General features: G+C 43.9%; 1 protein-coding gene across 6 annotated transcripts in view; it reads left to right on the top strand.

Moving 5' to 3' along the window:
• Positions 1 to 23,994, top strand: part of Tenm2 (teneurin transmembrane protein 2) — an 892,009-nt gene that overhangs the window by 638,179 nt on the left and 229,836 nt on the right. For all 6 annotated transcript variants that reach the window (XM_071612002.1, XM_071612001.1, XM_027938624.2 and 3 more), the window contains one exon: positions 14,760 to 14,998. In XM_071612002.1, the coding sequence (XP_071468103.1) occupies positions 14,760 to 14,998 (239 nt within the window). The remainder of the gene's footprint in view (positions 1 to 14,759; positions 14,999 to 23,994) is intronic.

Below are 23,994 nucleotides of genomic sequence, written 5' to 3'. Positions count from 1 at the left end.
AGCTTAATTAATATCCCTGAAGAGCTCTTATATCATTTCATAAAGAGTGCTAAATAAGAAGAAAATATTATACCTATGGATATTACACATCTAAAGAAATGTGGATAAATACACTGATGGGTCTTCTTACATTTCCTCGTACCTCAAAGGGTCTGATGTAAATTCTAATGGGAAAATAAATGGTATTAAAGATAACCATTTTTAATGTGAGAATTAAAAAAAAAGCAATGCCACCCCAACTTAAATGTTAGAAATCGCTACACATTATTGGTTTTAAAGAAGGCAATCTATAATTCACAAAAAAGGAGTAGCATTTTTCTTTTGTTTTCTCTCTCCTCTGCCAGACTCAGTATTTACAATTGCCTTGATGACTTAAAAATTCTTGGTAGCTGTGCTTATAATTTTCCACTGCTGTAACAGAATACCTGAGTCTGGGTAGCTTACAAGCAATGAAAATTTATTGGTTCACAGTCATGGAGGCTGAGAAGACCAGGATTGAGGGGGCCAGTAGCTGGCAAGGCAAGAGAGGGCAGGAGAGAGACACAGGGGGCCCTAAACTTATCCTTTTTATAAGGAACCCGCTCCTGAGATAACACACCCACTCCCGCCATGTCTGGATTAAGCCATTCATGAGTTCAATCACCTCTCAAAGGTCTCACCTTTTAATACTGTGACAATGGCAATTAAATTTCAGTGTCAGTTTGAGAAGGGACAAACATTTAAACCGTAGCAGTAGTTACGGCAAGAATTTGATAAATCAATTTTATTTCTTTTTTTAGAACCTGAAGAAGGCTTATAAAAGAGTTGATCTCGCCCATTTGATTTTTATAGCAGAGATATTGCCAGTCTCTTCTTTCTCTTTCTTTCTCCCTTCCTTTCCTTCTTCCCTCCAACTCTCCCCTTCTTCCTCCCTCCTTCTACCCAACAAATGGGTCTTCAGCTCTTACAAAAGCCAAGGGAAAAAAAATCATTATTGAGTTTTTAGATTAGTTCATTTTTTATTTCTTTTTATTTCTGGGACTTAGGGTGCTTTTTTGTAAATAGAGGGAAATGAATGAGAACTCATTTTTCAAAGGAAGAACAACATGGAATTCCAGTGTTAGGATTGGAAAGAGGAGTAGTTTTAGAATTCATGTGGTTCAATAAGTGGGTAGAATGTTAAATATTGAAAGTACTATTTATTCATTGTCTCTGTTTATTTATTTAGATGTTGGGGTTGAGCCCAGAGGGCTACATCCCCAGCCTTTTTTTTTTTTTTGAGTGAGGATCTTGCTAAGTTGCCCAGGCTAGGCTTGAACTTGTGATCCTCCTGCCTCAGCCTCCCAAATTGCTGGGATTTCAGGTGTGCGCCATGGTACCAGGTGGATATCTGGGATATTTAAAGATTAAAGACTTGTGAAGACCTTCAGAAATCTCCTTCATTTCATGTGCTCCCATCTTCCCTAAATATCATGGAACCCTATGTTCATTTAAAGCTAGTTAATACATAAAGATACTCAGGGACCCAAAGAGCACACTGTGAGATGTTATATTTCAGAGCCTCTGTGATCTCATGACAGAAGTAGAAGCCCAGCATTTGTTTAAACCCTGACTGGAAAGGACTTTGTGATTTTACTTCCTGAAATAAAATATAATTTTTCTCTCAGCCTGAACTTCTAAAATTCTTCCATACTTGGACGGGCTCATTCCTCAGGGTCAGTGATGTTTGGGTCTGGCAAGTCAATGCTGTTTATTACACTGAGCTCAGAATGTGTGCTAATACTAAAACGCTTTTTTAAAAAGAAATCAAAAATATCACAAATAGGTGGCTTTGCTAGGATACAAACCCCCTAGGTTCTCACCAAAACCACTTCCCTGAAGTGAGCAGGGGCTGACGTGGGTGTGTTGAGACATTTGTAAGGTATGAAATAATTTTGCCTTTTTTTTGTTTTTGTTTTTAACAACTGTTGCTCCTTGGATCTTTGGCAATGCTTCTTAGTTTTTTTGACTGGTTCAGTTTCCAGAAACAAGCTCAGGACATGGGTAGGATGCAGAGACTGACAAACATTGGGTGCCAACCATAATCTGACCTTGCTGAGAAGTTTAATGTCAATGGTAATTTTTCATATTTAGAAAACAGCTAGAGGTTCCTCAGAAAGAAAGCATAGAGTTACCACGTGATCCAGCAAGCCGGAAAGAACTGGAAGCAGGTCAGCAAAGGTGATTCTACAAGTGTCCACTGCAGCACTGTTCACCATCACCCAAGGTAGAAGCAATCCAATGTCCATCAGGGGGGACACTCAGACCTATGTGCAATGGAATAGTGCTTGGCCATAAGAAGGAATCAGGAACCAACACATGCCACAGTGGGGAGGCACCTCAAAAGGTTTGCTTAAGTGAAAAAAAGTCAATAGTAAAAGGTCACATACTGTATGAGTCCCTTTATCTGAAATATCCAGAATAGGCAGATTGGGGTATATCCATGGAGAGAGAAGCCAGGTCAATGGTGCAGGAGCTGGGGATGAGAGGAAGGGGAAGACTTAATGGGTAAGGGGGTTATTTTTTTGGGGGGTGCATTATAAAAGTGTTTTAGAACTAAATAGAAGTGGCTATCATACAATATCATGAAGGCACTATAGGCCATTGGATTGTCATCTTTCATATGTTTGACTTTGCAATGCATGAATTTTATCTCAATTTTAATTTTTAAAAGCTAATTAATAAAAGAAAGCAACTAGAGGATCAGTGTGCTTTCCTCAATGAGAAAGGTAGGGACAGCCAGAGAGTTGGGCTGCACAATCAATCAATCTCTTATTCTGGTCTTTTCCAAGAAAGGTGCTAGGAGAAAAATGCCTGTCCCCCAAAACATGCCTTGGCACAGCTAACTTTGAAGTCTAACACAGTGATTATCTTTGAGGTCACCGCATAAAATACCTACCCCATGCTAGTACCTGGGTCCACCTGTGTACTATGTTAACATCTAAAAGATTGTCAGCATTGTGTTACTCACCTCTTTCACTGTGACCAAAATACCTGACAAGCACAACTTAGAGGAAGAAAAAATTATTGGGGGCTCATGGTCCCAGAGGTCTCAGCCCACGGTCAGCAGACTCCAAGACAAAAACATCATGGCAGATGAGGTGGAAGAGAGTTGCTCAGCTTACGGTAACTGAGAGGCAGAGAGAAAAAAGGGACAAAGATAGAAAGGGGCCAAGGACACATAAAGTCCTCGAGACCACGTCCCCAGTGACCGACTTCTCCAGTCATGCCCTACCTGCCTACAGTTACCACCCAGTAGCCCATTTAAATTATTAATCCATCAAATGGATTAATCCACTGATGAGGTTATTGCCCTCAGGCTCCAGTGATTTCCTAAAAGCCCACCTCTGAACCTTGCTGCATTGGGGACCATGCTTTCAAAACATGAGATTTTTGTGGGGACATTCTATATCCAAACCCTAACAAACATGATCACTCTTCAGCATCATTGTGAATTCCATCCTTCCAAATCTTATAAAGTCCTTGAAGCACCAAATATAAGAAAATAAAGAAGGGTATATCAAGTTGGAGTCCTTTGTTACAGAGGTGAAGAAAACAAGAGAAAGATAAATGGATCCTTCTCTGGGTAGAGGAGAATAAGCCTGGGATGCCTCAGAGATGAAAACCACTCTGATCCTCTTCTTTTGAAAATGATTTGGATGAGAAAATGCACCATGAAATCTTCATGTTTGCAGAGATACCAAACCTGTGAAGATAAACTGCTCCATAGGTGGGCCGAGAAGTGAAGATAAGGAGCGAGTACATTTACCAAAAACTCTTCCAGACTTAGAGGAAGATTATCTCTGAGCTCCCAGTTACAAATGAGGAGCTGGCCCGGAGATTAGCATTAACACATGCCCGAATACATACGCCCGTTGGGTTGCCGTGGAAAGAAAGAGAACAGAGCTGCTAAATGCACAGCATTACTAAGTAGAATCTTAGAAACTAATTTTAAAAATGCATTATCCCACAATTTTCCCAAGTCAGTGGGTGTCCACAGTGGAAACAGTGTGCTGGTGGCTGACATCTCTCAAGAATGACAGAGAAGTTGAGAATTTCAGTTTTAAAAAAAGATCAAGAAAATGAGAGGTTCTCACACACAACATGCCAGAAGGCTCCTCGGAATTGAGAGATGAAGCTTTCTCAAAGGGTTTAAACTAAACACGTGCGAGAAGAATAAGAACGTGGTCTTGCTTACCGAAATATCAAGAGCCCAAGTGACAGTACCCCTTGAAGGGGACTTCACAGGGCAAATAAATACAAGAATTGCATTTGAGAGCAGATAAGAAAAGTTTCCAAATTTATCACCTCCTACAGGCAGGTGATAAATAAAAACCATCTTTTAAGATCTTTTCGAGATCTAAGTTGGTTCTTGCCTTTTATTCATTGATTGAGAATAGACGGAAAACCACCAAGATGGAAACCCTTCTAGGGGCGAGGGGAGACAATGGAAGCTGGCCCTCGTGGACTGTGCATCCTGCTGAGGAAAGCAGATGATTACAGAGAAGAATGAATGAGGTGGCTACTGAAAAGCATTCGAGTTGAACCCGTTGTCCTGATGTCTCTGAATGCATCACCTCCTACCTTCAACCACCATTGAATGTGGACTGTTTGCAGCCTTGTAACCTTGGAGCAACGTCAGGTGATCAAAGGATGGGATGGGAAGAGTCAGTCAAAGGAGCCTGTCTGAGAAATTGAATTTCGAGGGGAGACTTGAAAAACCTGAGAAAGAGCATCCATGCAAAGACCTGAGGAAAGAGATTTCCAGAATGAGGGATGCACCTTGTGACCACCCTGAGGTGAGTTGGAGCTGGACCTCTTTGAAGAAAGCATAAAGTATGGCAGAAGCCTTGGGGACAGAGCATGTAGAGGCAGAAAGAGATGACACAGGCCACAATGAAATGCTGGGGAGGCCACAGTGAGAAGCTAGGTGGCTTCTAAGCAGAAAGGAACTGGGAGTGCCAAATTTGATTTACGCTTATGGTCAGTGACTGGCTCCAGGGTAGAGAACAGATGTCAAGGGCAAAGTGGAAACATAGACCTGTGTAGAGGTGGCTGAATGCAGCAGGCCCAGACCAAGGTGATGCAGAGGCTTTAATGATAAGAAAAGAATGGATGTCCACTGGAGGCAGAGAGGAAATCAACCAGTGATGGATCCCGCATGAAGGAAGGATAGGAACTGAACTGAAGCCCCATGAGGAAGATGGCGAAGGACTGGAGCGTCCACCCAGGACTGGAGCGTCTATTCTCAATGCATGAGAAAGTTGATGACCAACAGATCTCAGCCAGGTCCCTCTGCAAGACTGCCCTTGAGCTGAAGAGAGCCACCTCTCCCAGGGAATTCCCCTGGGAACAGTCCAGATCCAATGATGGGTCTGTGTGGATGCCAAGGTCCAGCCCTTCAGCCCGCACTGAACAACTCTTCGGAACCTGCCCAGCTCTAGAGCTCCCCAGGAGATTGATCAAGCCCCTTTGCAGCAGCAGCACAGTACAGCTTCTCCCCAACCAGCCTACTTCCTTCACCCCCCCAGGTGGTGTTCCCAGGAACACTGTCTTGTAAGCTTTCTGCGTATGGATTTTTTTTCCCATGGAGTCTCCTTCCTGGGGACAATGCTTGCCCATTTTGATAAGTGATGGCTTCTCTAACCAGAACGGGTGAGAGAGACCTGGAGGGAAGGAAAGTCGACAGTGAAAATCAGGACGTGTGTCTGGATCATGCCAAACTTGAGATGCCTGTACATCCAAAGGTGGATAGAAGAGCAGGCACAATATCAAGAGGTGAATAGAATATTCTGAGCAAAAGCCAGAACCCTCAAGGTAGAGAAACCAGACAAGCATTTTTACCACAGAGGCCAGGACTCAACCCAGGAGGGTCTTCTACCCCAGGCCTTCGGGAATCCTCCCAACTGTACTTCCTAACTCAAAGAGAGAACACAGTTAAGACCCCTAGACTTGGCCTAAAATCCAGATCACCTGCCTTCTAAGCCATAAATGAAGTGCCCCTCATCATGTTCTCTTCTTCCCGCCATGGATGGCTGTGTTCCAATCACACTGTCTTTTCACATCCTTGAGGATTAGGTCTCCCCCCCCCCAACCACAGGGCCTTTGCACATACTGCTACCTCTGCCTGGGATGCTCTGTACCACCCCTGGCATGGTGAGCTGCTTCTCACCCTCAGACCTCCATGGATGGAGTCCTGAATCTTCTCTGCCTCCACCCTCTGTCTCCTTCACGGCACTTCCCGTGTTTTGTAATTATTTCAGGTATTTGTTGGCTCTCCTGGACTTGATCTTTGTTGGTTTGTTCTGCTTCTCTGATTAGAAATGTCCTGTGAGGTTAAGGACTTATTCTTCATTGCATCCAAAGCATCTAGCACCAAATGATACCTGCTTGTGCTCAGTAATGATTGGTGGGCTCATTTTTTGGCTTCATATCTTAGATACTTAAGTTTCTTCCAGCTCGAAAGTTCCGACCCTCTCAACGGTGCAGGCAGTAAACTCAATGGGAGAAATCACCCTGCTCGTGGATTCTATCTGATGTATGCATTCTTTCTTCATCTACCTCTGGCCGCCTGTGAGTGCCCGGAAGTCCGTTTGGAATGGCTGTCTGCACTCCCATAGCAGAGCGCCTGGCGAAGTCAAGGTCAAACTTGAAGTCAAAGTCACAAGTCTTTGTTTTCTCTCTTACTACCTCTACCCAGACTCCTACCAATTAACTTGGAAAGAAGTCAACAAGTTAACAACTCCAGGGGAAAAAATAAAAGGCTCCTCATCTCCTCCCAAAGACTCTGAAATGGATTTGCTCACAAAACAACCGGGCTTCTTTACTGACCTCGAGAGACCTTGCCTGTCGCACTGAATAGTGCATCCTTTCATGGAGGGGGAAAAAAAAAGTTTTATCATGAAAAAATGCTACGTTATATCACAGTGTGACACTATTTAAATACTAAGAATTCGAAGCATCTATTTAGAAAACGGAAGGCAATAAATTGAGTTGCTAATTATTCCAGCTGTGAGTATTTTTGGTACGGCTGCAAATTTTGAAGAGGGCAAAATAGAGGATTTTCCTGTTGTTCATTGCAAATGCAAATGCAGTGACAGTCCCCTATGAGCTGAAGGGTTCAAGGATGAGGAACCTTGAAAACCTGTTTTTCATTGAATCAAAATCCTTTTGAGTCTGAGCTTAGGGAAATGTGCTATGGAACGGACCTTTAATTATACTAATTGGGGTGTTGGTTTCTTGTTTTTTAAACTTGGGAAATAGAAATATAAAATTTAAAAATGTTTAAAGTTTTATTTTAAATGCAGCTGTTCACTTCTCATCCCAAGTGTCGATTCCCAAGTGGAAGAAGAGAACAAGCGCTCGGGTACGACCCCAGACCCCTTTCTTCCTAATAAGGTGATTGGGAGGGACTGGGGAGCAGAGGCGTCTGCAGTACACAGCCATTGTGTTAATGAGAACGCATTCATTCAACAAATATCTTAAATGAGCTGGGGCACCGCGCTAGGTCACATAGATTTAGCAAAGATAAGATGTACGTGGTTCCTGCCCTCAAACAATTAATAGATGTGTTCATTGACTGTTCCCAGAACGTCAGTGCCAAGGCTAGCATTTCACAGGAATAAACTCACCTGGAGCCCCGACAAGCTAGGGAAGGAGGTGCTGTCACTGTCTGGAGATGAAGTTACTTGCTAAGGTCACGCAGTGCTCAGTCTAGGAGCTACAGTTCAACCCTTGGTTGTCTTGAATTCAAATCAGCAAGTGAAACACCGTGTCCTTGGCACGGCATGGTCCTATTCATTTTTAAAACAATTTTTTTTTTATTGGTTGTTCAAAACATTACAAACCTCTTGACATATCATATTTCATACATTAGATTCAAGTGGGTTATGAACTCCCATTTTTACCCCAAATACAGATTGCAGAATCACATCGGTTACACATCCACATTTTTACATAATGCCATATTAGTAACTGTTGTATTCTGCTACCTTTCCTATCCTCTACTATCCCTAAATCAGTAATAGTAATAAAGGAATGCTTCTGGGTATTCAAAGAGTCTGAATGTAAATATCAAATGCTTTCCAGTTTCTCTCTCAAGAGTATAAACTATGCTCTTTTTTTTTTCTTTTTACAGTGCTGAGGATGAAGCTCAGGATTGCCTTATCATTGAGCTACATCCCCAGTTTTTTTTTTAATATTTTTATTTTGAGACAGTCTCACTGAGTTTGCCCAAGCAAACTTGTGATCCTCCTGCCTCAGCCTTCCATGTAGCTGAGATTACAGCATGACCCGCCATACCTATGCCCAGCTGTTTCCTTCTTTTTTAATGTAGATACTTAGTTGTTTTTTTTTTTTTTTAATAATATGTGCACTTTACATTTGCAAAAGGAAAAGACAGAGCCTAGTTTTGCTTTTGGGGTCTTGGTTGGTCTGCAGAGCATCGGATACTCTCTTTTCCCATCTGTTCCCTATGGACCTTTTTGTTCTTCTCTTTTTCTCTGTACCCTGTCTCTCCCCTCCCTCTCTCTCACTCTCTCTCTCCCTCTCTCTCTCTCTCTCAGGAACCTCCCCATGAAATTTTCCCTTGACCACCCATGTCTTCTCATATTGGAGAGTATAATAATGGAGGAGAAGGGATAGTGGTTACTTAACCTCTTTCCAGCTAAATGTTTTATTATAACTCCTGAAAACCTAATTACAGTAACTTTACATGCTACAGTACCCTTTATGGGCTGCCTCTTTATTAAACATACTCCTTTAGAGACAATAAACCTAATGCTTCAAAGGGCATGGCCAGGACCCGCGCATGTGATGGACTCTCAGGTTTCTGGAGCGAACCTGATCTCCCTCACTGAGCTCCCCGCCCCCACTCCTGGTGCGTTTCTGCCTTTAGCCTTTCTCTGGCTTTTTATCAAATTTCAGCCACATCTGTGAATACCTGTGAGGTTATTTACCAGGGAGGTCCGTTTTCTCGGTAAAACAACAGTCTACACCTGGGATACCTAATAAAGCCAGAGCTGCTCTTTGGTACTTGGTGCAGTGTTGGAACCACTGAAGAATTTTGCTGGGCTCCCAGAAGCACTTGCTGCCGCAGACTTGGAAAGCAGAGCAGAGCAACACGTCTGCACTGTGGGTCATAGTCACAGTTGTCCCAGCTAACTGAGTGGTCCACGTGATGAGACAGTGAGATGGAGGGTGGGGGGGGGCAGGGAAATAGTCTTGACCTTTGGAGTGGAGGCAGCACAATTATTTGTGTAGTACATTTCTGTTTTGCTGCCCTGCTGGGATTTCCCCCTGGGAATAAAGCCAAACCAACAGGAAAAAGGGGGAAACTCCTCTTAGGATCCTACGGGTTGGTTGCAAGCTGGAAAATGGAACTTGGTGTTCAAGGCGTTTATGTGTTTCTTTGTTGCTTTGGTCGACTTGGAGGTTAATGACTGAGCTTACTTGCAGTTGACAAAGAGAAGGAAGGAAGGGAGGAAGAAGAAAGAAAGGAAAAGAAATCCCTCGTTGGAGGCTCAGAGAGGCAGCCACGGCTTCTTATACTCCACTGTAGATTAGTCAAGCTCCATCGGTATCATCAGAATAAAATAAAAATTCACAGCACTTTGAATCGGTGGGGCCCTTCTTGCATGGATGCTCTGTCCGGGTTTTTCATTTGTTAGGCTGCCTTTTAAAATCCTCCACGGTTGTTTAATGTATGCCCTTGATTTTCTAAGCCAATTTGGAACAGCAGCCTTGGTTTACCAAGATTCTGCCTCGGCCGCCCATCTGGGCTGTCCTGTAAAGCACCTGGGAGCACATCTGGAAGGCTGTCTCTGTTTTTATTAAATGGTCAAGTGGTGACATTGACCAAAAAGACTGATAGTGTAGGGTGGGGTGATAATCTGAAGAACTGACCAGGTGCCAGGATCCAGAGAGCCGTGCGCCCGGAGGGACCATCCTCTTTCAAGCTCACTCTCCAATTCTGAGCCCCTCACCAGTGACCAGCACGGGAAAGCGCCGATCCCCAGGAGGCTAGGAAGGGCAAGAAGTGCTCAGACTCCTCTTTTCTTTTCTGTAAAACATCAAGGGCTGGTTTTCTGGATCTCTTGAAGTGTTAGCAAACTCCAAGGACAGCACTTTGGGGCCCCTCATTTGCCTTTCCTTTCCGAGGCACAAGTGGCCAATTCTGAGAGCAATTGAGTTGTGCTTGAAAAAATGTCAAGTGCATTTGGAAACTACACATTTTTGCTGACGCCTGGAGTCCTGAGCTGAGCGACTTCCATGACCCACCGCAGGGAAGAAGTTCAGTGGGGGCAGCACAAATGATTCCTGGGAACACACTGAGCAGCCCCCTCGGGGGGGTGGGGGAAGCTGTCTTAATAGCCAGTTCATGGAAAAATCAGGAGAAATCTCCTAAGCCTTCTGCATCCTCCCTGTGACCATTTGGCCAGATCATTGCCTGTGGGTTCTTTATTTTATTCTATTTTATACTTTTCCTTCACTGTGTGACTGCAATCCTTGGAAGAATCAAAGCTTGCCATTTTTTTTTCAACGTTCTTAGGAAAATTTTCAAGCAGACAGAAAAGTTGGAAGAATAATGCAATGAAAGAATAGCCACCTAGTTTCAACAACTGCTATCATTTCAGCAGATTTGCCTTATCTACTATATATAGATAGACAGATCTTCTTGCTGAATCATTTGAAAGTAAGTTGGAGACTTCATGATACTTCACCTGAGACTTGTGTGTAAAAAAAAAATATGCCTACTAACAATCTAACAAAAAAAAAATAGCTTCTTAAACTCTATTAGGCACTAGAATTACCTGGAGACCTTATTGATCATATACTAGCGGACTCCATCTTCAGGTCCAGATGGAGCTCAGAAAATTTGTTTTGTTGTTGTTTTGTTTTGTGCTGGGAATTGAATCTAGAATCCCTCCAATGCCCAGGAAGTGCTCTGTAAATAAGCTATATTCCCAGCCCTTTTTTATTGTATTTTGAGCCAGGTTCTTAAAAGTTGCCCAGCCTCATCTGGTATTTGGGATTCTCCTACCTCAGCCTCCTGAGTAGCTGGGATTACGCGTGCAACCCCCACCCAACCGAATTTGTCCTTTTTTAACGGAGCACTCCAATGATGCGAGAGCAGGTATTTGGAGAGCATAATCTGAAGACACTTTAATTTTAACATTTTAAAATGGCCGCAGTACTATCGTTGTAGTATCATTTTAACCTTGGGAAAGGTTGTAAGTACTTATTTCATCAGAGATTCATTAAGTGCCCACTGTGTGCCACGCTCTGTTGTGTTAGAATTCAGCATTGAACAAATCAGGCAAAACACCTCATTATTTGAACACTTTATAGAAATTCAACTCTAATAATGGAGAAAAGCAGTAAGTAATATACATATATGCACATATATGTCATATAAGGAAGATAAACAAAGGCAGTTATGTTGGGTAACAGAGTAACAGTGAATGAAAGGGGCTAGGGAAGATCTCTCTGAGAAAGTGATATTGGAGCAGAGTTGAATAGCAGAGAGCAACAAGCTGTGCAGATATTTCCAGGCAGAGAGAACACCATGTACAAAGGCCCTGGGGCAGGAAGATGTGAGCCGATGAAGACTAGCAAAAGGATAGCGTGACAGATGGATCAAGGGAGGCTAAGAATGTTAAAAGAGTCATTGGGAAGGCAGCCTGAGAGCAGATCACATAGAGTGCTGTAGGCCATGAGAAAGACTTCTGATTTCATTCTTAGTGATATTGGAAGCCTTTATTTGGGGGGGGGGGGTGATGGGGAGAGAGGCTGGTGATATATGATATGACTTCCTTTTTAGAAGGAACTATGGGGAATAGACTGGATTATGAAGGGAACAATTTTAGGATCTCAGAAAGCAACTTCACAGGTAAGATGTAGCAGTCACCTCCATCCACTTTTCCTATAAATGAGTGCATTAGAAACAGCATTCCAGTTGGCCTGAACATCGTAGTTTTCATTTTGTTGCTCTTTTCTTGCTAAAACATTCCTATTTTCGATTTATTCATTCTTCCACAAATAAGACTGCCGTCCAGGCACTAGTGTTGTAGACTCTGGAGATATCCAGAGTAATATCTACCAGTACCAGCGCCCAGGAGTTGACGTTCTAGCAGAAGGAGAACATTTTAGGAAGGTACATCCTCAAGTATATGAATGAACTCAGTGCTCAAAGCAATGGAAGGGATGTTGGAATGGGCTTCCCAGGCAGGTAGCTGGAAGGTGAGTTGGAGCTGGCTAGGTTGGGTTCAGTGGGGAAGGATAACAAAAGCCATTCGGAAGAATCTTCCATAGCATTTGCAGAGACACGCAGCACGAGCAGCCTTGTGAGGATGCGTCTCTGGTGGCTGGAGCTGGAAGCACCAGGTTAGAGGCGAGGGTGAAAATTGGGTCGTGACTGTGGACATCTGGCCCCATACTGAAATGTAGGTGTCCTCTTTTAGGAACTGGCTGGTGACCAGGGATCTGTAAGTCAGAGCACAGTGTCATTTGTGGTTTGAGGAAAAGAAAAGCAGAAGTTAAAGGGGAGGATTGGTGGGAGGGGTTGATGGGATTCTTTTACCTGCTGGAAGGGAGATGGTGAGGCAGAGGGGACGGTGTTCCCATGTCACTGGGAGGGCCCGGAGCCAGGAGGAGTGGGTTTGGGGAGGAGAAGGAGACTAGTCTGAGTTTGGTTGTGACTTGGAACATGGACCATGAGATACACAAGAGGAATGTGGATCTGAGGTCCAGGAGAAGGTCCATCCAGAAATGGAGACTTTGGATGTATCCTTGAGGGCTGAAGCCATAGATATGGGTAGGATCCTGGAGGGATGAGGGTTGGGTTTTGTGTATTTTAAAACACTTAGAGTGATCCCTTGCAATCCCTTGTGATTCCTTTGTTTTCATTTGGTTTCCTGTGTTCATGACCCACTTTTAAAGAATGGTCCAAGAAATAAATCTGATGGGATTCTAACCCCATTCCCAGAGTTTTTCCAGACCCCAAACTTTCTGCTGTGCCCGCGTTCCAACTGCATCATCAGGCAGTGGGCTATTGTTTGGTGATTCAGAAGCTCTTCAGCTGTGGGTTTGACATTGGTCCAGCTGTAAAGTAGAACTCGCCATTCAGGCTTCTTACGTCGCTCTGAAGAATTAATAATAGAAGCTACTTGTGATGGACAGGGCACTTTCCATGAGCAGCCTTGGTGAAGGGCTCCTCCTATGTGACCTGTGTCAATCTCTGAGTTCCTTGGCTCTTGTTCCCCCCACTCTTCAGGGAGGAGAGGGAGGGTCCCAGAGCGGTGGTGGGTCACAGAAGTGAGCTAACTTGTGCAAAAACAGGGATGCTAGGGCTCCAGGGCAGGACCACCTTGAACTCCATGCCTCAGCCTCTGCCTAACAAGACGCTTCTAATGGGTAGTGTTAAGAGAGCCGTTGGACAAGGACTCCAAAGCCTCATTTATGGAGCCAAACTTCTGGGGTCTGTTCAGATCCTGGAAAATGCTTATAGTACAAACAAAGTCCCAATATCGATTGTTTATTCTTACATTGGCTACATTAAATAATTCACTCATCAGATTCTCATTTTATGATGTGATTCTCAGTCAGACCAGGCTTGCTTGATCTCTGTAAAGATTGAAATGTTTTCAAGGCTTAAGCTAGGCAAGATACAAAATATTTGTAAAAAGCATGATTTTTACCTCAGAATCCCACTGGGAAAATCTGGCAACCCCCAGTTGCAAGGGCAGTGTGGTGCCATAGGTCTGGTTAGAGCTTCCCTAAAAAAATTTTTAAATGATCTAGGCTTGTTCTCCCTGAGCCTCTGTTTCTCACCTGGAAAACTGGGGTGGTCACAGTACCCCCTCATCAGGTTGGAAGGTGGCATGGTTGCAAGTAGGACATTTAACTTGGCAAATGACAAAGCGTACGTGATTGGTAAATAGAACTGCATCTGTTAAAAATAGAAAGAAAAAGGAAATACCTACATTAATGTTTTGAAATCTTAGAAATCGTAGAACTGCAGCTGAGTAAACTGGAGAGGAAGACGTAAGAGAAAGAGTAGAAAGAGAAAGTTCAGGGTGATATTTAAGAGCACGGGTTTTATGGAAAGACACGACGCTGGGTTAAAATCCTCAGACTCTTGATTGATAATATTTAGTTTGTAAATACTGGTGATAATGTATTTCAAGTGCCTTTCAATAGTAGGCATCTGCCGGGCATGGTGGTGCATGCCTGTAATCCCAGCAGCTGGGGAGGCTGAGACGGGAGGATCACGAGTTCGAAGCCAGCCTCAGCAATGGCAAGGCACTAAGCAACCCAGCAAGACCCTGTCTCTAAATAAAATACAAAATAGGGCTGGGGATGTGGCTCAGTGGTTGAATGCCCCTGAGTTCAATCCCTAGTACTAAAATATATATATATAGTAGGCATTTAAGATGTGATAACACTCAGCAGCAGCAGCATCGTTTCTAAGTGAGAGACAATAATTCAGTTTTCCTATTTGCTTTGACTACTTTGCAAGGTTGTTGCAGAAAATATAATCTCGGTGCCTTTATGGAAATATGAAATCGTGCAAGCTTATAGTCAACCCACATCATTGCCCCGTGTAATGTGTGCCCCTTATCCTGCCGTAAAGTGGGGGTAGCTCTTTAGCGCTAGGATCGTGTGAATCAGAGGGCAAGGAGCACCCCTGCAGCAGCCCAGCTGTCCAGGGCCTCGCTGACTCTCTCCCTTTTTCTTGGCAGGCACTTCCTCTTTAAGACCTCCTCGGGAAGCACCCCCCTGTTTAGCAGCTCCTCTCCAGGATACCCCTTGACCTCAGGAACCGTTTACACGCCCCCGCCCCGCCTGCTGCCCAGGAATACCTTCTCCAGGAAGGCCTTCAAGCTGAAGAAGCCCTCCAAGTACTGCAGCTGGAAATGCGCCGCCCTGTCCGCCATTGCCGCGGCCCTCCTCCTGGCCATCTTGCTGGCGTATTTCATAGGTAAGTCGAGGCAGCCTCGGTCGCTTTTCCTGGTGGTGAGATGGTGGGGGAGAGGCTGTGGCCTTGCGCATGGAGAGGCCCTCTGTTGTCTGTCCAGTTCGCTTGTGGGCTTCTAAGAGGCCTGATGAGGAGTGATGGATGCAGGTGATTTTTTGCCTCCTGGGATCCACTTAAATCTGATGAGTTTCTCCTTCATGATTCAGATGACATCTATCAGAAGTGGAATTAAGTACCCTCGCTGTATCCTTTCCTGCTGATGAAAGGAGAGTTGTCATTTCTGCTACCCAGAGTAGCCTTCTAGCCTTCTCTGTCACTGAGTTTTATTCCTGGTCTGTGCCCTGAAATGCACACCGTGTGGATTGACTTTACCCAGAAACCGAATAGAAGGAGAATAGTGGTTGGTCTGTCCTGCCTGACAGCACCCTGATCACAGCGAAAGCCAAACTAGCTAGCTTATTTCCAGAGCTGTGGAACAGAAATAAGATGGAGTGGCCAGAGCATGCAACCAGGTCTTTGTACAGATTCAAGTCACTCAGAGATACCCTTGCCCACATCCCTGTCCCTTAGCTTCAATTCTCATCTCACCATGTGCTACTGAACCTGAATCCGGTTCAGCTCTCATGTCCCTGGTGACTCGGTGCCTGACTTAAGGTAGCAGATCTGTGAAGTTGCTGGGGCACTGGTCTTCCCATGCCAGGGATATTTGTTTGCATCCATGGGTGGATCCATGCAACCACGGAAGGCAGCAGATGCTGAGATCTGAGGGGCAGAGTGCCACATGCATATGAACATCCCGGGCTGGACACAGAGCCTGCTCGCAGCTCCTGGCCCTGACAAAGAGCCCCAGTGCGGCTGCTCAGTCAGCTGCGCTTGCCAATGGCACATCTCCTGGCCCAAGCAGAGGCCGTGGTGACGTTTGTTGAAGTTTATTTGAAACACTCGATGGTTCTGGCTTGGATTCAGGGCAGCTATGAGCTATGAGCTCCCAGGGTTGGCTGTGCCACAGTGCAAAGCAAACCTATAAAACACCAGCTAAAAGAGGCTGACTCCGAAACAGTTCTCAACAGGCATGCTCCAACTCCTCCCATCGAGGAGATAAGGCAGGGCAACACTGACGGTGCAGGCCTTGCCTCTCGCCCCAACATCAACACCCCCCTCACTCTGAAGTATGGTGAGGGGACTGTGGGACTCCTACACTTCCTTCTTCCCCAGGCAGCCCAGCCTGGTGCCTGCCAGAGAAAGAAACTGGTGCAGAACGTTCCAGTCCATTCGACCTCAGCTCGCCTGATGGCAAAGGAGTATATCTGTGCATTCCCAGAAATCTGGGGCTTTGCCCGAAGCAGACCAACACAAAACAAAAAAAAATCAATGTGCATTTTTTACTCTCTTTTATAATACAGCTGTGCTTGTCTTAATGTGGAAAAATAAGCATTTATATCCTTTACCAGTTGAGTTTCCAAGGAATGTCCTCCAAAAGAGAGAAAAGGGACACTCCAACCAAAGGGGCTACACTTAACCTGGGTCCTGGTAAAAGCCGTGGTGCTCTGAACCTCCGTTCTACGTGGGGACTGAGGTCTGATGCCCACGACTTCAAGTCACGTCTGCTTCTCACTTACCTCTTGATGAAGTGTGGAGTGGTGGGTTGACCTGACGGGGAAGGAGGTCTGCAACCTCTTGGATCACTGGATTAGAATCTTTTGTGTTGTTGGAGAGAGTTTTGTGTGATTCCCCAGGCAGCTGTTCAGGGCCTTGGTGGAAGCGAATTCAATGTGCCTTCGGGTTCTTTCCATGATCTGGCTTTATGTCAGGCACTTCAAAAAGGTCCATGTGTTCACTTCTCAGGCTTAATGTTCTGCTGGGCTGGTGAGCACCATGGGGAGCCCAGATACAGAAATCGAGGCCCTGCCTGCCGCTGCCAATATCATCCCCAGTGTCTCTCCTACTCCTCTTGCAGGAGGGAGATAGATGGCTACTGCCTGACTTATTGAGCTTGATAGTTAAAATATAATAGCTTTCTGTAAGGGCAATCATATAAATGGGAAGCCGTATAGTGCGAGTTTAATGTTTTAATCGGGTGTATAACTTGTAAATGATGGATTAGGAAACATATTTATCTTCAGTCTGGAGGCTACTGGAAGCTGGACCTGAGCATCTTAGATGGTTTATTAGTTTATAATCCATCACTTCCTGTTATGTATACTTTAGGTAAGATTATGCTTTGACCCTGGAGTATTGAAAAATAGTTTATGACTCAAAAGGAATGATGTCATGGGCCAATTTACCCCATAGTGAATGTGGGGGTGCAGGACTATCTCAGATCCTCTCCAGAGATGACCATAGGCCTGCAAGCCAGGTGAGGGGTCAGGATCCTCAGTGGTGATCCTGGCCCTGGCAATCCCTTTCTCCTTAGCCTGGTGATGTTGCTTGCCTTCCTAAGCCTTGGTTTCCTACATGCAGCACAGGGGCATGATGGTTATTTACATGCAGAAACTCTGAAGGATGGTGAGGATTAATTAATGTGTATAAATCACTTTGAAGATGAAAAGCAGTATATTATTAATCACAAAGCTGCGGGGGCATAAACAGCGCATTGCAAACACAGGGGAAAGGGCTGGTGGGAGCCACTAGTGATTGTGTCTGCCAAAAAATAAAAATAAAAAAAGGTACTGAGGAGGAACAGAAGGGTAACAGGAAAACCAAGGGCCCTCTGTTGGAGAGACTGGAGCTTTGAAGACCTGAGTCCATCCTGGTTCACATATGACGCCATGTTCCATGAGAACATGACGGGTCCTGAAATTGAAGCAACCACTTCAGGACATTTATGGACAGACAGTGGGTTCAGCCCTGCCAGGCACTGTGACAAATACGTCAAATTATCTTCCTTGCATGTTCAAACCCATAGAGAGAAGGCTTTTCAGAAGCGAGCGATTCGGAATAGCTCAGCCCCATGACAAGTTCTGCATGGCCAGGCGTGTGGGTGGGTATAAAAAGCCAAACGGCAGCCTTTGTGCAAATCAGAACACGTGGGCCTCACCCACTTGGGAAAGATCCCCTTGTCCGGCTCATGTAACCAGGGTGAGAGAACTTTAATGATAGGTAATTCCATTAGACCCTCTCTGTGCCAGATTCTCCCAATGTATAAAACACCCCAGAATAAAATACTCTGAAAAGCTGCGTGAACCACCACGGGACCACTGTGCATGTCACAGCCCCTGGTCCCAACAGATCCTAGAGCATACAGGTTCCGGGGAATTTGAGGGGAACACAAGAGAGCGTTTTCTTGGGAAGTTGTCTTTCTTCCTTGGCACCTCAAACTCTGTCATTACGTGCAGTGCCAGAAGTCATAACCCTACGTTTCTGGATCATATAACTAGGTAGATTTTTCTCCCCTGCTGTGTATGTCGGATATACTGTGTTTATATCTTCATGTATACATAATAGTAACTAGTTCGATAGAACCTTCTCCCTGCTTCAAATTAGAAGTATTTAAAGCACTTTTTTATAACTAGTACACTTAAATCATGATCCCAGTCACCAACATATACTCTAAGTAGAAAATAAAGTTGGCATATGATGCTTCTTTGCTAAGCATTGCTATAGAGATACAGAGAGACTAGTCCTGTGGTTGTTTAGTTGCAGGACCAATGTGAGGTCCTCTGATCTCCTAAACTCAGTCTCTCTAGTCTCCTGATACCCAGTTTACACTTCTTTAATTACTCTCTGAAGACTGTGGCTAGCTGGTTCCTCAAATATTGTATGAAACCTCAGTGGGCCCTCTTGGAGCACTAACTCAACTTATCTAGTCCTGTCCCTCACTGGCAAGAAAATAGTTGCTTCCTATCCTTCCCAAATCAGCTCTGGCACAGTAGAGAGAAATCCTACCTCCTCCTCCATCTCCAACCTGTCTGCCTTCTCCAAAATCTTCTGTTATGGGGCTCAGCAATTTTTTGCTATTAAAAGCCAGACAATAGAAACTCTGTGCTCAGTGGGACAGTCAGTCTCTGTCATGACTATTCCACTCTGCCATGGTGACTCAAATGCAGCCATAGAAGCGTGTAAACAGACAGTCAAGACTTTAATTATGGACACTGAAATCTGAATTTTATGTAATTTTCATCTATCATAAAATATGCTTCTCTTGATCTTTTTCAGTCATTTAAAAATGTAAAACCATCCCTTGGGTCACATGCCATATAAAACAGGTGGCAAATTGGATTTGGTTCATAAAAAGGCCCTAGTTGTCAACCCCTTTAATTCTATCAGTGCTCACCTCCTAAGATTATCTTTCAGGGTCTTTCCACCTGCTTGAAAACACTACTTGCTGCTAAGAGTACACCCATATGTCCACTATCAATAAAGCAAGCCGTTGGTGTTTTCTGATACTGACATCCTATTTTGTGATAAATAATTGCATCTGACTTTCTGGCCCAAATTTAAAAGTAAGAAAAGCAAGCCACATCTCTCTCCACTTAAAATCTTTCTGTAGGATGGACTATTCCCTCCTGACACTATAACTGTAACTAGACGGCCTGAAACGCGCTCCACCACCCCCAGAATGGGATGGTGTAGCCCTTTTGCCACACAAATCAATAGTCCTCAAACTCGGTTACCCCAGGTTCTTCTGCAAATCCATTTCCTGTTTTTGCAACCTCCTCAGTGCCTCATGCCACCTTCATTGAGGTTTTCCAACAGGTTGTGACACTCCTGGGCCACTGAATGACATCATCCCCTTGTCATCTCAGGTTAGCATTGACCAGATCTCATTTCCTTAAAAGGCATAGAAGTTTTAACAGGCCTACCTCACGTCAGGGAAGAAAGATGCTTCCGAAGTCTGAGTAAGTCCAGCTCCTCCCAGAACTTCTAAGTGAGAAGCCGCATGTTGACATGGAGCTCAGACTGTCACCCCTGAGTCAGAAACAATGGGTACCCTGCCCCAAGATTCCCTCTAACAAGGCTCTCCATGTGGTTGGGAAGGGAAGAGGGCAGAGAGGAGGATAAGAGCATTTATGTCATCGTAAATTAGTTTTGAGCTCCTCAGATCTCTGCCAAACTAAAATACATATATATGTATTAGAAAATCACCTTGCCTTTCTTCAGTGCAGTAATTCCTGCCAAATCTGAACTACTAGGTTTTAAGTAAGCTGCTCTGCGCTCAGTCTTCTGCCACTCTGACTTTGATCTGTGCAGAACGCGGCCGTCAACATGTCAGGAAGTTAAGAGCGTGGTAATTTGGGGTGCTTTCAGTTTCTTTTGAAAACAATGAGAGATTATTTTCTATGGAAACGAAGAGACTACCATGTGTTTAAAGTTGCTATGCTTGAAAATTGATATGTTGAGACTCACGCTGATGAATCCCGCGTTCTTGGCTGCTATTTTGTGTATTCTCATCTCACAGAACAGAACAGGTTTGGGGAAAACGTACAGGAAGCGACAGAAGAGTGGCATACCTGCCTGGCAGCGTTGGTGAGGGCACAGTCTGGGGAGAACGTTGGCCTCATTCAGTCTCACTGCCCTTGGACTATCTGGAGAGATGATAAACTTCCCCTCCTGTGTGAATTCCAGATTGTGTATTTACCTCCCATTATCTAAAGAGCAGAATGCTAATGATTCATCCAAACAGTTGAGGAAATAACATTTCCACCTAACTCTCTGGCCCCGGACGGTGCAATAGAAAGAACTGCCCACACATTAGTCAGGAGACCCATTTATATTATGTGTTCAGAAGTTAGTAGGAGACATTTTTATCTTATAGATATGCTAATATGCTCCTATGATACCTCCTGCCAGAGCTTCCACACCCATGAATCTTGGCAGTGGGGCTGCTGTCTCATAGCTGCACACCAGATTTCAGAGGGTCTGTTTACAGAGAGAAAAATAAAGTCGTTCATTAGCTGGGTCTCCATCCCCCAGTAGCCATGTGGCCACACTGGTACCACATGTTTGATACTGAGCAAAGACAATTTCTGCCTTAAAAAAGGATGTGGCCTCTTATAAAAACAGATTTGAGTAATTTGGAGAGCTGGAAATGCTTCTGAATGGGCAATAGCTAAGACAGGTGCCTGAACTTTCCTCCCTGAGACCCCTGCCCAAAGTCAAGGGAGTCAACCAAAGCAGGGTCTGCCTACCTCGCAGGAAAGTGCTGGGAAGGAGAACACAGAAGCAATTTCAGGTCCTGACTTTGCAGAGCATCTTAACGGGCCTCTAGGGCCATAAGGAAATGAAGTGGTCACCTTCGGCAGGCCCAGAACTTTGTGCCTCCACTAGTATGTGTGAGTAACACAGGAGAGGTCCCCTCCTGCTATCCTTTGAAGTGTTCTTTGAGACCTTGTCCTAAACTTCTTCTCTGCATAATTATCTCTTTAGCAGTCAGCAGTCTGGAAGTCCTGATAGGATGTGGTCATATCCTTGTCAGTTTCTCCAAAAACCCATTTGGGTTTTGATTTTGTTTCTGCAGTGCTGGGGAATGAAACCCGGGGCCTCAAAAATGCTTGGCAGGCACTCAACTACTGAGCTATACCTTTTTTATTTAACCGGGCCCCTTACGGTGGTTACTAGGCCTACAGACCCTTCAGATTCTACCAACAGTTTTCATGTTCCCCGTTTCCTCAGTCTTTCCCTCATTCATTTCTTTGTGTTTACTTCATGGTTTCAGATTCTGGGTGTTGTTTCTAATGTGTCAATAAAGTTTGCTTCATTCCACATTTTATTTGTAACACAGTTTCAGGGGTTATCGCCGTGCCTTGGTTAACAGACAAGCAGACTGATGTGAGAGGAACCACATATTGGACTTGGGTGTCTGAGAGGCCTGGTTCAAATTCTGACCCATAGACCATATAAAACCCATGTGACTATTTAATCTCTCTGCACCTTAGTTTCTCAACCAAAAATATGTGGAAAACTCCTACTTTGTAAAGATGATTCCAAGTAGTACTCATTGAAATGATAGAAACATACATATTTCTTCAAATACAATATATAGTAGTTATGAAAAGTGTCATGATTATATGCATCCCTAAGGGGAAAAACTATAAGTTAAACTATGATACTGTCTCCTCACATTTATAATTTTATTTTGTATATTTGAAAAGAGACAGAGATCACTAGGATTCATATAACCATGTGAATAAGTAGGTTCATGGCCACATAACCCTTGTGTAAGACACACCAATTTTAAGATGAATTCTGATTTCAGATTCAGACATGTGAAAATATGAAAAAAAAATCTGATTCTTAGAATCATTGGGACATGATGGGACCTGGCACACAGTAGAAGCTCAACTAAATAAAGCTATTGTGAATACTGTGTTAGCTATCACACTTTTAGACTGCGTCCAATGAGAAGAATAACCAAAGTTTGGGACCACTGTTATCTCCAGAGTCATGACTGGCACTTCCTAGCACATCACAAGAAACAGAGATATTTGTTGAATTAATGCATGTTGATTAGGATTAGGTCTGTGTTGGATCCTTTGTGGAAGCTCTTTCCAAGTACCAAAAATCCCTGATCCCAAGTTCCACCTGTTCCCCAACATAAAGGGAAGTTTCTAATTCCCTTATGTTGTAATTGCCCCTGTTCCCAAGTTGCATTTCCAAGTTAGAAAGCATTTAGGCGAAGGAACAGTGAGAGTGGGGTGCAAGCACCACATTCGAGCCCGCTAGCAGGAATCTGTGATTCCCTGAAATGGAGAGAAGTTTCTCGGTGGAGCTAGGAAGTGTTTGCTTCTGGCAGACAGCCACCATTTGGCACTCGCAATGCAAAAGTGTAGCAGAATTCAGTTGGAGTTCAAGGTGAAGAAGCAAATAATGGCATAAATCTGAAAATCTGTTGGCTGTTTCTCTGTAAATGAGGATGTGCTAAGAAATGAAAGCATTCACTACAAAGCACCAAGGAGAGAAAAGAACTATTATATGGTGAATTAGGTCCATGTACTCAAGCCATGCAGGATCTTTTGTGCTCTGAAATGCCCTTTGTAGCTATATAACTTCCTATGACAGAAACGTGATCCAAAGGAAACTTCTAAAACATACACTTTTCTCTTAAGGTCACCTTAAGCCAGACTTCGTCACATTCTCCAGTGAAAATTCCTCTCTGGAAAATTCATATTTTGATTATCATGAGTAGATACCCAGAAGTTTTCCCTAGCCCTTTTCTTATCAAAGAAATCATTTATTAGATATCTTCTAATAAGGTCCACTGCATTACAAAAGTCCATCAACTCTATTGACACATTTAATATTACCATAAAAGGAGAATTATACATTGCAGGTTCTGTTCATTTTTGTTTTTTACATTATCCACCTTCTGGCCTTAAATAAATAAGTAAATATCAGAATGTATCAGAAAATGTAACAGCACCACATTTGCATGTTGGTTGGATAAGACCTTTGCTGAAAAAACTATTGTCCTCTCTTCTGGAAACCAGAAAGACATTTATGAGATACCTAATACATATCATCTTTCTGACACATTATTTTAAAAAATAATAATGATAAAGCTGTGGGTGAGAAGGGAGGAGAGAGGCTTTGCCGCCAATCTCTGCATTTCTTTCATCATGATTTTCTTCACAGCTGTGAGGGAAGGACCTTCCCTTGGGATGGGTTTTCAGTCGAGTTAGGTCATTTGTGGGAGACTTTGTGCAAACATGTTCGGCTCTCCCTAAGGACTGGGATCTTTAGAGAAGAGGGCATATTACCTTGCTTTTTCCTTTGCAGTTATGATGCAACCCTCTCCGTTTGCTTACTTATATTACACCACAAGCACTTTAAAGTCACATTAATGAAGTTCAGACAAGACTTGCCTACATTCCACGGGGAGAAAGAAGGGTCAGGATGGTCAATGCTTCCTGATCTTCAGGCTGTAATAAACACAATGACATCTCTCAAGGAAGTTCAGAGTGTCTTTAAATAAGATGCATTTTCAAAACTGGTTTTAAGGCTGTCTTCTGCCCCAAATTTTATCAACACTGACTTCTGGGGCATTAGCTAAATTTAGAGTA

The sequence above is a fragment of the Marmota flaviventris genome, chromosome 5 (genome assembly GCF_047511675.1).
Source record: "Marmota flaviventris isolate mMarFla1 chromosome 5, mMarFla1.hap1, whole genome shotgun sequence".
NCBI lineage: Eukaryota > Metazoa > Chordata > Mammalia > Rodentia > Sciuridae > Marmota > Marmota flaviventris.
Note: the sequence above shows the minus strand (reverse complement) of the source record. Positions and strands in the feature narration are given on the sequence as shown.